Raw genomic sequence first — 14,159 nt, 5'->3', positions numbered from 1 at the left:
TTGGAGTTTCAAGCAGCCAATCACAAACACCCAAACTCAGCCATCACCTTGTATGGCAGGGTGTAAACTCATACTAAATCTGCAAGAGAGATTGCACTGGTAGTGCAAAAAATTGCAGAAACAATAATGTCCATGAATTTGCATGCCGCTCTGAATAAATTTGTGTTAAACACTAGGGCCCATAACACCTAGTGTGCATGCATTTAACACAAACATATCCTAACCGCAATTCCATGACGAGACTTTCCACGGTACGTACGTGAAAGTCTTGCAACAAATTTGGACCATAATAGAATGTGACAACCCAGTCACACCTAGGTACCAACCATGAGACATTCTCATGTACATAGCATACTTAGCTATATATAGAAACGACCGTCCGTTAAGGTGGTTTCACAGCACTTGTAATCGTAACAAGTTTGTACTTAGTACCCGACAATTTCTGGCCACTGAAATTGCTCCTGATACTGTGTGCTTAAAATGGTCGAACCAATGGATGCGACCAGCACCTAGGGACGTCGTCGCGACACATTGGTAAAAAATTGGCGCCAGTGTCAGTCCAAGAGACTCATATTCTCCACATGTGGAATATGTCTCAAACAAGGATATCAAGAAAAGCGACATCCATCAAGTACGAGCTGGTACTTGTGTGTGGAGGTAACTGCAAACACTCCGCGACAAGAGTGAGAGGGACCCTCATTATCATGCTCCACACTGGCTAAACTGAACTCCTTGAGTTCTTAGACCATGTTGTATCCCATGTGACAACATGTGCCAAATCGAACCCTACAACTAGGTTCGTAACAGCATAAGGTATAGTGGACGCTACGGTCCAAAATACGCTGTTCCAACATGCCCTTGGCATGGCTTTGAAACATTCAAGCGTATTTATACGACTTGCACTGGAAACCGTGGGTGTTGCCTGCGCAATCCAACCCCTTTGGTTAACATCTACGTAGTCAAACCCCTTGGTAAGACCCTCTGTAGAAACTGCTCAACTAGCAGGCAACGGTAACCAACATAGTTAACCGTGTACCTAATGACTGGAATCAACTCGAAAAGTTGAATTCATCCGCTACCGTGTGGTAGATTGCGGAATTCTCTCCATGGCTAAATCACCTCCCGGTCGTACCCCAAACAATATGTCCATAGACACTCCGTAGTGCTATAGAGAGAGGAAGAAATCCACACAAGTGAACTGCCTAGCTCTTGTGGACAGCCATGCTGTCTCAACTGATTGCTGCATCTATACTTCCTTGTAGAAATCAGCTGCTATGAGTTGAAGATTTATCAAAACTCAACTTAAGTGTCGCACTGAAAACATGTAGTGCAAAAATGACACTGTAAACATCCTGAATGACAAGACCCTTGCTTGTCCATTAACGTCGATGTATACTTCCCTGGGTAGATCTGTTCACTCTTGAAAACAATCACCCAAAGAATGCCAATAGTTGGGTCTTACCCTTGGCCTGACAATGGCTCTTAGCCTGTGTGGCTCATAGCCCTTGTGCAAATTAGTGTTCAATGGACAAACCGAAAAAGGCTAATTTGAGTAGCATCTTAGCCACGTGCTAGCTGAGAGTTAGAGCAACTTGGCTCAGGCTGAATCACGAGCAAAACACGTATCAAAAGCTTCTTAGAAGATTTTCCTTATTCCCTTAAAGAGAGAGAACGAGAGAGAAGAAGAGCACGCTGGGCTGCGGAACGTTCCTTGAACGACTATGACGTGTATAGTTGATTGCCATGCTCGTGCGCATCTTATGCCTAACGTGCAGCGTATCCTATAAGCATGCAACAAGTTTCGGCTATGACTCTCTCATTGAGAGAGGTTACAGAAAAACACAACCACATCTTGATCTACCTGCCTTGCAGGGTCGTGATTGTATGAAAATGACTTAGCATTGGCACTTTGCCTGTGAAATAAGTCCTAGATTTAGGTTCCTTTTAGTGTTGTTGGGTGTTGATAGCAACCGACCATCAGGTTCAACAATCCATCACTTAGTCTGTCCTTGACAGAGTTGCGAGTGTGATAGCAGAAGCATAATGCATAAAGTGGTGGAATCCATGCCACCTGCTTAGCATGCCTTGCATGCAAAAACGTAAGCCCTTGGCTACTATAACGTGAGAACCGAAACCATAAGTGCCTTGCACAGAATAAACTGGTAGGGATTCTGTGAGCTGACATTCCCTATTTGCAGTTCCCCAAACTTGTGTGCCAAAGCCCTTGATTCCAAATCAATGGCAGTATCTCGGCACAAGGGAGAAGCCGTGCTTCATGTAAAATTGCCAAAGCACTTTGCTTTGCACAATAACAATAATTGCCAAGTAAAGTGTAAACATGGAAAAAAAACAAGAAAAACGTAAACTTGGCTAACCTGGTAGTTGTTGCTGCAACCGGTTGTTATGAGATTCCAAAGGGAAAGCTCGCGTAAAGGTGGCTCATAGCCAAATCGGACTTGCGAGAAAGAGTTGTCACATATGGATATACGCCCTCTTGTATCATATACATCCGTCGTATACGGAATGAAATAATCTGCAAACCGTTTGCCAAAGCCTTCCCAAGTTTGTATGCTCATAGCATATGCCAAACGTGGTGAGTCGCTATGGAAGATGCATAAATAGAAGCCTTGCTTCACCTAAATCGGGTAGTGCTAATAGCCAACTGATGTGGCTACCAATAGCATGACAAACATAATCGACCTTGTCGAGCAATTTCAAGTGAAATTAACCAGTATTGTATGGCAAGCATCCTATGTCGGCTTGTAGAAACAGTGACAAGGAGTCGGCCATGCCGAGCAACTTGCTGCCCTCAACAAATCCAGTAATAGGCCATGCGTGTCACCTTGAGATACTGAAAAACTGGCCCTTGGCCCTGCCTTTGAAGCAAAACGTAACTTGTGACGAGCGTGCTCCATTAAGATACTCAGGAGAAGCCATGCTTCATATAAGTATGTCTGGCCTCATTGCCAATAAATGCTATTAGCAATCGATGACATAGCAAAAAGAGTCGACCTGCTTGGCATTATGAATGATAGCCGTGATCATTCATTCCATTGCATACGAGAGTTACGAAGCACATGCACAATAAGTACTCCACTTCATGCTGTCAAGGGCCTTGCCCATTTCACAACCAATGTGGTATCATGTGAGAACTGTAATGCTCTTACCTGCCAGGTTTGATTGCCATTGTTCATGACAATCACCACCCCTAGCATTAGTGTCTGCATCACCACATAGTGTGGTTAAATATTGTATAGGTTGAGAAGCCTTGCTTCTTTGCAAGTCCAAACTCAGGGCTCTTGCCAGTCGCCTTGAAATCGGCCATGCCAATCAACGATCCAACCATGCAAAACAACTTTGCACGCATGAGCCGAATTAGCCACCGGCCTTGCCGTTGCATCAAAGATGAAGCTTGGAAATTCGATATGTATAAGTCTGCAAAATATCATCACATAGGGATTAAGAAAATCCTTGAAGTACGAAAAGACCAACCTGATGAGCATGGTGTTTGTCCGTGTACGCAGCAAACATATCCGCCACTCGAGCAACAATATCGTCTTTTCCTAGGAGCTTTGCCCCTTCGCCAAGCCGAACAACAGGCCTTGCCTGACGAGCATGTTCTGTCAAGTTACTCTGTCGGATGGCCCTCATAGGGAGAAGCCATGCTTCGAATGTAGATTGTTGTGTCCAAGCCGTTAACGTTATAGCCCTGCCAAAACCGTGCATGAGCATGCATACCGTGGAAAAGCCGTCTTTGCCTCCCTTTGAGGCTTGCATGCAGCCTGACAGCACTGTGACTGGTGCAATCAACTTCACCTCCCAAAATCAATGCGCTTCGTGCTGCTCGTCGAAGCCGGAACGAAAAAAGGGGTGTGCCCGGTGGGGACCCTCCCTTAACTGGTTAAAACCCTAAGGCCCTTGGCCTTGGGGTGCTTTTAGGTTTTTGGGTCTTGGGCGCCCGAGATGGGAAACGAAGCAAGAAGGTCTGCAGCCTGCATGGAGGATAGCGCCGAGGGAAAGAACTCGGATGAAGCACCTGTATCCTTATTCGGGCATCCGCCTGTGACGAAAAACACGTAGCTTCACAGGGCGACCTCAACGAGCCGGCTCCCTCATGGTCTTGTGCAAATTGACAACATGGTGCTCCCCTTCGTAAGCGGGCCTGCACACGGTCGTCTCCTCTCGGGTTGCTCCTCCCTCCAAGGGAACTTGCCCACGACCCATATCTATGGAACTTCGGGAGAGAGAGAGAGAGAGAGAGAGAGAGAGAGAGAGAGAGAGAGAGAGAGAGAGAGATGCAATCACCTCCAAACAGCAAGTCGACCCTTCTCCTCCCCTCCTCCGTGGCTTTCCTCTCCCCTAGCTCTGATACCAGTGAAAGGCCAGCGGGTAGACAGACATGCGAATAACCTCCCAACCATCCTATATATAGGCCCCTGGCCCTCTTCCATATATAGACCCCTTTACTGCATGTGTGTCCGGCACATTGCCCGGGCCATGCCCGTCTAGTCCTACCCTTGGCATGACAACGACACAGTTGTAGAAAGAGCACAAGAAAGATTGAGCATCAAGCATAGGCATGTCCATTGTGATTTGCCACAGTTGATTGACTTAGATCAAAAAGACGAGTTTGGATTCCATATTTTACATGTGTTTGATGAACGGTTTGGCACTCCGTCTCTTGTTTCATCTACATTGCATGCACAGTCTTTTCGGAAGATTAGATTTTCTCTATTCACTTCACACGGAATGGTTATGTTCATGTTTTTGTGTTGGAAATGGTTTCAGGAATTTTCAGCCTTGGAGATTCTTGAAGAAGGTAGATGCATGACTATAGACGAAGTTGAAGCATTGAAGGAGCCAGAGGAGACTTTGTGTCGCTTTCGGCGCAACCCAGAGAAGCAAGCGTTGCAAACCTTTATGAAGTTCAAGTATCGCAAGACCCACACATCAGAGTGGGCTGGCGAAGAGTCCTTCAGAGGATTCCAGACCCTCTTGGCGATCTCCCTTGACGCCATATAGTTCGGTACCAGTACTTCACTTTGAAAAGGAGGGGATGTCACGTGACACATTCAACCCTATGTGTCCGTGGACAAGCTACAGCATGACAAGAGTTCAGTTCAATCAAGTCAAGGAAGTGATATGGCACTTTTGTGAGTCTGTTTGCAGACCATGTATGACCAGACATGTAGATTAGATGCATATCCTCTGGTTGCACATAGCATGATCATCAAAATTACCATCAGAATCCATCATGAACATTTTCCGGTGCATCAAACCTATTTTTGACATTTTTCACTTATTTATTAAGTGACTTTTGTTAGAAACTAGGTAGGGCAATTTTGCTAAGTTTGTATATATAGAAACCTAGCGCTAGCACTTTCTGGCAAAAGAGGCAGCAGGAGCATTGCTCAACGAGCACCTTCTCAAGCAAGACCAACCACAAAAAGCCCTGGCGTTTTCTTCCTACAGCAAAGCCAGTGTTTTCAGCAAAGAACCGCCAGCGTTTTCATTCCCCGAAGGCCTGGCGATTTCAGCCCACAGATCAGCAATTCCCTCATGCATGCTAGCGTTTTGGACAACCTCAGGCCCGCGTTTTCAGCAAGGGATTTTAGCAAGCAAAGGACCAGCATAACCAGCGTTTTTACTTCAGCATGACTAGCGTTTTGGTACAGCAGCAGTCAACGATTTCAGCCCTCAGATCCAGTGTTTTTGCAGGCCCTAATTCAGCGTTTTCAGCCTTGCAATTCAGCATTTTCAGCCCCATCAGGCCAGCGTTTTTTAGCAAGCAGATTTAGCGAATAGAAACAGCAGCAAGACGATTGCAGATTCGCAAGCATTCCCAAGCATTTAGTTTTCAGCCCTAGTCTCGTCATCGTCGGCACCACCGTCGGCCTCGACATAGCACCATTTAGATTTGCATCAGCATCTTGTACCAGATTGTGCAATCAATAGTAGACCACTCTCGCCATCGAGAGTGGGGCGGGTTTGACAACTTCCCGGTGTGGTATTCTCTTCTCTCTCTATCTCTCAGTCTCAGCACCTTCACACACAGTGTCTATTCACTTTGTTTGTGATCACTTGCACTCTCTCACTAAAGCACAGAAGGCTCTCCCTTCCCTAAGAAAAAAGGAACCTTGAGCACAGTTCGGAGCACTCATCTTGAGCAAAGTTCAACATTCATTCCACTGCATCTAACACTTCAGCGTTTCAGCCCAGCATTCAGCCAACACAATGTTTCAGCTAGAGCCCAACAATTCCAGCAATCCAGCCCAGCGCTTCCAGAATTCAGCGCTTGGTGAAAGGGTGTGAACCTGCAGAAGGGGTGCGAACGAGGGAGGGATACTCAGCAGTGGAAGGGTATGCAACATGTGAAGGGGCAGCCATCGTTGAATTCAGCCAGCGAAAGGTTTTTTTGTCTCTGCGCTACAACCTGGCAGCACATGGGGAAAAGGGTGTGACCCTTGGAGCCAATGCTTGGTGAGGAGGCATGATGCTTCGCGAAGGGGTGCATCCACGTTTACTAAAGAGGCATATGTCATTGCACAGTGTACTATGAGATACGGGGCCGTTTCCACTGCTTATTCAGAGAAGGTTTCGGTCCTTTCTCTAGGGTCATGAGTTATGAAGATCAAAGTTGTCTTGGGCTATATCTACTTGAGTTACACAGATATAGAGACACTTTACTGGGGAGAGATAGAGAGAGACAGTCCCAGAGACAGATTACAAATTTCTTTTCACTAGATATGAGACAACCAGAGGAGCAGCCATTACTGCAGAGCTCGGCCCACACTCATTCGACCACCACCGCCACTCTCATCGACCGAGCACTCGAGCTACAGAGATCCAGACGGCCACGATTGAGGAGAGGGGCTACACAGCATCGACGGAGACTACAACAGAGGATTCGAGCCATACTCTCTCGACATCCAAAGTGCAGATGAGGATGGATTCAAGTAGTAGTATCTTTGTTCTAGTTCTTTTGTACCCAGACATGGTATTAGATTCACCATTTTGTAACAGATTGGTCTCATAGGTCACTTTGGCCTTTTGAAGACGTTAATATAACATTTCATTTCATTTCTCACACACACACACACACACAACTCCCAATGCCGGGCATCCTTGGGCATGGATGATGATGATAATGATGATTTAAGTCTGACGATTTTAGTCTTTTAGTTTAGGCTCACGTTACTTCATTTTACTTTTGTACCCAGACATTTGATTAGATCCACAAGGATTGTATTAGTTTGGTCTCATAGGTCATTTTGGCCTTTTGCAGACGTTTAACACAACATTTTATTTCATTTTCATTTCTCTCTCTTCGGGTGTTGGACCAAGAGTCACTACTACACAATCAGTGTCACAAAGCGATGACGTGTCAGACCAACACTTGAGAAAGGGAGAGTGCGAGGTGCAATGTACGGACAGACCCAGAAAAAGCGATGCAATTTCTACCCTAAAACCAGAAAATGCGGCGCAAAAGGCGAGCCGTATGCTTTTTCCTGGTCTCTCCATACATTGCCAACTCTCTCTCTCTCTCTCTCTCTCTCTCTCTCTCTCTCTCTCTCTCTCTCTCTCTCTCTCTCTCTCTCTCTCTCTCCATCCAGAGTGCAGATGAGGATGGATTCTAGTAGTAGTAGTATTTTTGTATTTTTGTTCTAGTCTTTTTGTACCCAGACATGGTATCAGATTCACAATTTTGTAACAGTTTGGTCTCATAGGTCATTTTGACCTTTTGAAGATGTTAATATAACATTTCATTTCATTTCTCTCTCTCTCTCTCTCTCTCTCTCTCTCTCTCTCTCTCTCTCTCTCTCTCTCTCTCTCTCTCTCTCTCTCTCTCTCTCTCTCTCTCTCTTTGGGTGTTCGCCTGACACGACATCACTTTGTGACAATCAGACATTTATGACATCTCCAAGATGATTAAAATACTCATGCAGCTCTTTTACACCAAAAAGAAGAGAAGTGACTGTTTGAAGTATCCAACTGACGCACCTGAAGGAACACAGAGAATCACAAAGTTTCCTAGCCGCAATATTTGCAAAGGAAGCACATCCGGCTGCCATCAGAAATCAAAGAAAGTACAATGAAACCAACTTTCCACATGTGGATCGACTGCATTTGTGGGTGACTAATTATGACTTACAGCCCAGGCGTAAGGGTCTTTGATTTCGCCAATATCTATGAGAATTGGTTTTGGCGCTTGACAATCAATTTGTTCTTGACTAGGGTTCTTCAGCATGGACCCAACCAGCTTCCAAAACAAGTTTCCCTGTGAAATAAGAGAAGCATAAAATCAGAAACTCATTGGTTATGTGCAGCTACCAAGCACAAGCACACGTGAACTATTCCCTATTCAATCATCCTCCTTTCCAATAAAACAATTAAATTAAACAACTAACCTTATTACAATGCTAATCATCTTTTTGAAATCACAAGTATTTAATTTGGCACACCTCTGTATCGCCCTGCACAAAACTAAATGCTCCTGGACCATCTGTTGTTCCTGCAGCAAAACTAAACCCTACAGCTGCAGGGCAAGTCTTAACAACACTCCCTTTGGCACCTTCACTCGATGTCGAGGGCAAGGTCACCGTCACTTTCGAGAAATCAACATATGTTTGACGAAAGTCTATCTTCCCTGCTAGTTTTGTCGATGCATTATCAAGAAGAGAGAGAGCCTGTTTGAATTGGCGTTCACCAATAATTCTTGTACTTGCAAACTCATCAGGAAAGCTGCAAACAAATGCTTCAGAGTTTGGAGATAAGAAAAAAATCATTCCAGACAAGTGTCCATAAAGAGAGGGTTTTAGAACCTTACGCGGGACCCTGACCGATGCAAAGCTGACTCTTCCCATTACATGTGCTATGGTTAAAATCACATGGCAAGCCAGTATCGTTGCAGAAAGCTCCCAGAACATTTGGGGTTGTATCACCTACATTGGACTGGCAAAAGGCAGCTATAAATGGCCTTTTACCAGAACCAGAAATTGCAGCTCTGACCCGTGCCGGCATGATTTTTGCATCATTGGCATTGCTAAAGCTTTCATCAATCTGTGAAGACTTTTGCCCCACCTTCCTCAATCCTATTTTTCAAAACAGGCGATGAAATCAAACAACTGCCCACCTTAATTTCCATACTACACTTAGGACCATTTTCCCGGGGAGGTCAGGTAAAGTATAAATGTCTCTATCATGCGTGTTCAACAAAAGTGTATTTTTTATTGCAAAATGTTCAGATTTTAATTATTTACAAAGGAATATCATTTCAGAAATTCAACAAAAAACTTAAAGATTAAATAAGAAAAGGGTGTGTAAAATTCACAAATAAGGACTTTTAATAAAAATACCCCGTGACAGCCCATGATGTAGTAGTTTCACATAGAGTAAACGCCCCAAAATCCTCTTACTTAGTTAAAAGAAATCCTCTTACTTAGTTAAAAGAAATCCTGCAGATACCTCCAAATATCCTTTTGAACGTGGATGATTTAATCCCATTAGCATCCTGCAGAGACCTATTCCCATGCAATCCTGACTTGACATTGATTGAGTCCTCCATCAAGCGGGCAGCTGCACCCTTGTTGTCCCCACTTATTAGTTGATTTGTTCGACTCATTGATGTCCCGTGTGTGGCATACCAACTGAAAGCACCAATTGCTCCCCATTCATCATCTATAAACTTGAGCAAGGTCATGTCCTTATCAGTGTCATGACCGTAACGAGCTCGTTCTTCAGGCGGGTTGTTGAGATATGCACTTGGGCTTCGATTTATGTTAGCATCTAGCAATTCCCCTGCAAATGCATTACCAGATCATCAATATTTTGTAGCATGGTCTCCCAATTCCCTATCAAAAGTATGAACATTATGCTGCAATATGCAGTGCATTGTTTGGCTAAATAAAGCAATAAACAGAGCTACCAGCCAATGCTCTACTATAGCAATAGCTTCTTAAAAAATTAGGAAAAACTTGAGCACAAATCCACATATGCACTAACTTGACCATTAATTAGAAATATAATAAGAAGGTCCTTGTGCAGAGCAAAAAAAAATGTTCAAATAAATCACCTATGTTCACAAATACTGCTCCTGGGCGTATGTTTTCATGGGCTTCCACTATACTCTGCACAATGCCCTTTACAAGAGCATCAAATGACTCAGAAACAAATCCCCATGATGTGACGATATAGAGAACATATTGCAAATAACCCCCAGGTCCTGAATGAGTATGGGTTCCACTGATGGCCAGATTCTTTTCTGTATAAAGTTCTCCGTATCTGTTAGTACAAAAATATCAAACTTTAACATGTGGAATTTGGGTTCTTGAGACCGAACATTAAACTCGTTCACCTACCATAAGCGGATTTATTGGTCTAATATGACCAATCATGAGCTGTGTTTCCATCGGAAACTAAGACACATACAAATAACACAAACCCCCAACAAAAATACAAGCATGGACAATTTTTTTGCGTAATTTAGAGGAAGAACCATTCACACACCTTTCCTTTAAGCTCTCCAAGACTTTGAGGGTGACGATGTCGGACGCCATGCATGCATCCAAATTCACAAACGCGAAACGCAACTTACTATCATCTGGAGAGGCCACAATGAACGTTCGAGCACGCAGTCGGAAGTGTATACCAGCTGCATTCTGGGAAGGATTAGCATAACCCATAAAGTTCACATCAGCGGCAGGGCCTGTGATGTCATAACTGCTCAATCCAATTAGGAAATCCCCTGAAGCAGAGGTTTCGATTACTGACATGCATGCCATCAGCACCACAAAGCAGAGCCTCAAGGGATGCAACTGCTTGTGTAGGCTACCCATTTTGCCAGTTGTTGGCATACTGATGATCATTCCTTATGTTTCAAAATGTGATGTCTTTCGCCATCATCAAACTCGGAACCTGCCTGTTAGAAATGGTAAACCCTTGTGCCCTCCTGAAGCTCTCTCTCTCTCTCTCTCTCTCTCTCTCTCACACACACACACACACAATGCACGCACGCACGCAGATGAATGTGCATGCAAGCAGCTCTATTTTGTACGTACAGATAATCTTCGGGCACTTCGTCTATTTTGGAAATGGTGGCGAGAAAGACGAACTTCGAGTGGAGACGCTCATGAAGATGGCTGGCTCGTACGCAAATGGACACTCACGAGTCACGTGCCCGGAATTTTTAAAACTAGGGGTATTGATGACGTGGCATCACTTCGATGAGCAGTTGGGATCGAACCCTGTTGTAGAACATCTCTCCTCATTTTATTTTGGGAAAATTACCAAAATACCCCTCTAATTTGTGGAAATTCCCAAAATACTCCTCAAATTTCAAAAATTCCCAAAATACCCTTGTATCTATTTTAGTTGGATTGTTCACGATTTCCTAATCTTTATTCTTTTTTGACAATGGAGGTCCGTTTTTTAGTGGTTAGCATTAATTTGTCACAAATTACCTCCCAGAAAAAAACAATTATGTCTAAAAATAATGAAGCAATTCATCTCCAAAGCCTGCATAACCGGCTTAAATTCTAGTTTTAATTAGTATTATTGATAGACAATCAGTCTTCTTATGAAAAGCTACAATTTTTTTAATCTTTGGATAAATTTACTCTCACAACCAGGGGTATTTTGGAAATTTTGAAAAATTTGAAGGGCATTTTGAAAATTTATGACAAAATATGAGGGGTATATTGGGATTTTTTGAAATTTGAAGGGTATTTTGGGAATTTCCACAAATTAGAGGGGTATTTTGGTAATTTTCCCTTTTTTTTTTTTTTGAAGGAGGGGGGCGGGGGTAGAGAGAGATGGGTCACTTGAATAATTTGTCGTCAATACGATATTTTCTTCTTTTATGAGTAGAGCTTTTGATATATGCAAGTAAAGTAGTTCCATAACATAGGGCCTTCCCAACCCCAAGCCTATGTAGAAAGCTCTCCATGCACTTACCAAACCCGCCTATGATTACAAAACGAAATACCAATACACAAAGAGCCCTTTTCACAATGGTTTCACGTATAGAAAGGTGACAAGATTCTTCTAAATCATAACAAAATGTGTTACTTTATATACATTTTCCAATGGCTTCAAACAAAATCACTCTCTATGTAGGTCTATTCAATCGTTTTTTTCGGTTTATTAGATGGTATATTTGTTAAGAGATAGAGAAGGAGAGAGCTTGAGCACACACACACACACACACAGGGAGGAAAAACTTCTTCTTCTTCTTCTTCTTCACTAACTAAGGTAAGTAGTCTGCAAAGCATAAATGGGAAAATATAACATAACACGAAACTAGTACAACAGGTTAGTGTGAACCGCTAGTGAGTGAGCTAGATGGATAAGTGTGAAATCGCTTCTATAGGTAGACCAAGTTGGTGTAGTCCAGCTATGGTATCACTAGCAAAGATATGTGTATCCACCAAGCTGCACAAGTGATGATGGCTATCGGTGACAGTCATCTAAGAGTAGTATATGTTGAGCTTGACATCTCAAGGCTCCCATATGCCAAGCATCACTTGAAAGCAATGTAGCTTCTATGCTCCAAGGACCTTCATGAAGATATTTGCAACTTGCTCATCCATCGCCACGTACTTAAGGTCGATGTCGCCTGCCAAGATCCTCTCTGTGAGGAAGTGGTAATACACCTCAATGTGTTGCATCCTTGCATGATACATTGGGTTTCTCCGATCCGATTGTATGTTGTTGAGGTTGTCACAGTAGTGAAAATTGACCTCTATATGTGTACTCCAAAGTCCTAGAGTAGGAATCCCAGCCATGCTACTTCGCATGATGTCACTGCAGCACCCATATACCTTTTCTTTGTACTCAATAGAGCAACTGTAAGTTGCTTCTTTCTGCTCCATGTGATAGTAGCAGTCCCAAGTAAAAACATGAATCCACTGGTAGACCTGCGATCAGATCTGCTACAAGCCAAATCCACATTTGTATAACCATAGAGCTGCAACTTAACACCATCCCTATTAAAGAGTGCATAATCCAAAGTAGTACTCACATAGTGCAATGTGAGCCTCACTGCATCCAAGTGTGGCTACTTAGGAGAGTGCATAAACTCACTTACAAATCTAACTCTGTAGCTTAAGTCTGGACATGAGATAGTCAAGTAGATTAAGCTACCAATTATCTTCTTATACATGGTAGCATTCTCAAGCACTTGACCTGCATTATTCTCCAACTTCAAGTTCTAATCTAACGGCATTGCAATCGGCTCACAATCAGCCATTTCATACTTTTTCAGCATGTCCAACGTATATTGTCTCTGTGACAACCATACACCCTCTTCTATGCAAAACAATTTCAATGCCCAAGAAGTACCGCAAGTGTCCCAAGTCTTTTATCTCAAAATCCTACATAAGTAGAGCCATGTACAACCTCTACTTCATCCACATTACCACCTCCAACAATCAAGTCATCCACATAGATTCATATCACAAAAATTCTTGCTTTATTCTTTTTGTGCATACAATACATGATATGCATCAGACATCTCAAAATCCCAAAATATGAGGAATAACACAATCCTCTCATACCAAGCTCTGGGTGCTTGCTTCAGCTCATATAGTGCTTTTTTTGACCTGCATACAATGTAGAGTTTAGGGAGGATTAGAGAGAGAAGCATTCATGGTGTTGACATGCCAATGAAAAAGTTAATTACACAATAGAGATAGAGTAGAATGTAGGTGCAAACCTAGATTGATTGATTCAACAGATGTACAAAGGATTCATTATATAGAGTTGGCTAAGGCATCACATCTGGCATCACTGAGATGACATCATACAAAGGCTTCAAATCAACCTATACAAGTTGCAAACTCGTGGGTGACCATTATGGGCACTTTAAGATTCCATTAACTAACTCTAAGTGAGTCCACACCCTCTAGTAACAACCCCCATGGGTACCCACATCCTTGAGTACCTTTTCCACATGCCACCACCTGGTTTAGTGCCACATATGCACCCTAGTAGCATAGAGGAGATACACACCAACATAGGACAAATCCCACAATTAATGACAATCCTCCCCTTGGGGTTTGGACTATGATAATAGAAAACATCTACGCCAATCCAAGCTGACCATCATCCCCAATCCAAAGGACAATCTCCAATCCAAGAGACAATTGATGATAAACACTCCA

General features: G+C 43.2%; 1 protein-coding gene across 2 annotated transcripts in view; it reads right to left on the bottom strand.

Moving 5' to 3' along the window:
• LOC147448942 (neutral ceramidase 2-like) overlaps positions 1–11,165 on the bottom strand; it is a 31,562-nt gene extending 20,397 nt beyond the window's left edge. The window contains exons 1-8 of one of the 2 annotated variants that reach the window (XM_086521346.1): positions 11,058–11,165; positions 10,507–10,918; positions 10,073–10,281; positions 9,466–9,798; positions 8,828–9,092; positions 8,463–8,742; positions 8,153–8,278; positions 8,002–8,065 (exon numbers count right to left, since the gene is read on the bottom strand). In XM_086521346.1, the coding sequence (XP_086377472.1) occupies positions 8,002–8,065; positions 8,153–8,278; positions 8,463–8,742; positions 8,828–9,092; positions 9,466–9,798; positions 10,073–10,281; positions 10,507–10,865 (1,636 nt within the window). In that variant the 5' untranslated portion in view covers positions 10,866–10,918; positions 11,058–11,165. The remainder of the gene's footprint in view (positions 1–8,001; positions 8,066–8,152; positions 8,279–8,462; positions 8,743–8,827; positions 9,093–9,465; positions 9,799–10,072; positions 10,282–10,506; positions 10,919–11,057) is intronic. The other variant, XM_086521347.1, reaches the window with a different exon arrangement.
• Positions 11,166–14,159: the final 2,994 nt, after the last annotated feature.

The sequence above is a fragment of the Adiantum capillus-veneris genome, chromosome 10 (genome assembly GCF_014529385.1).
Source record: "Adiantum capillus-veneris isolate H3 chromosome 10, ASM1452938v2, whole genome shotgun sequence".
Classification (NCBI taxonomy): domain Eukaryota; kingdom Viridiplantae; phylum Streptophyta; class Polypodiopsida; order Polypodiales; family Pteridaceae; genus Adiantum; species Adiantum capillus-veneris.
Note: the sequence above shows the minus strand (reverse complement) of the source record. Positions and strands in the feature narration are given on the sequence as shown.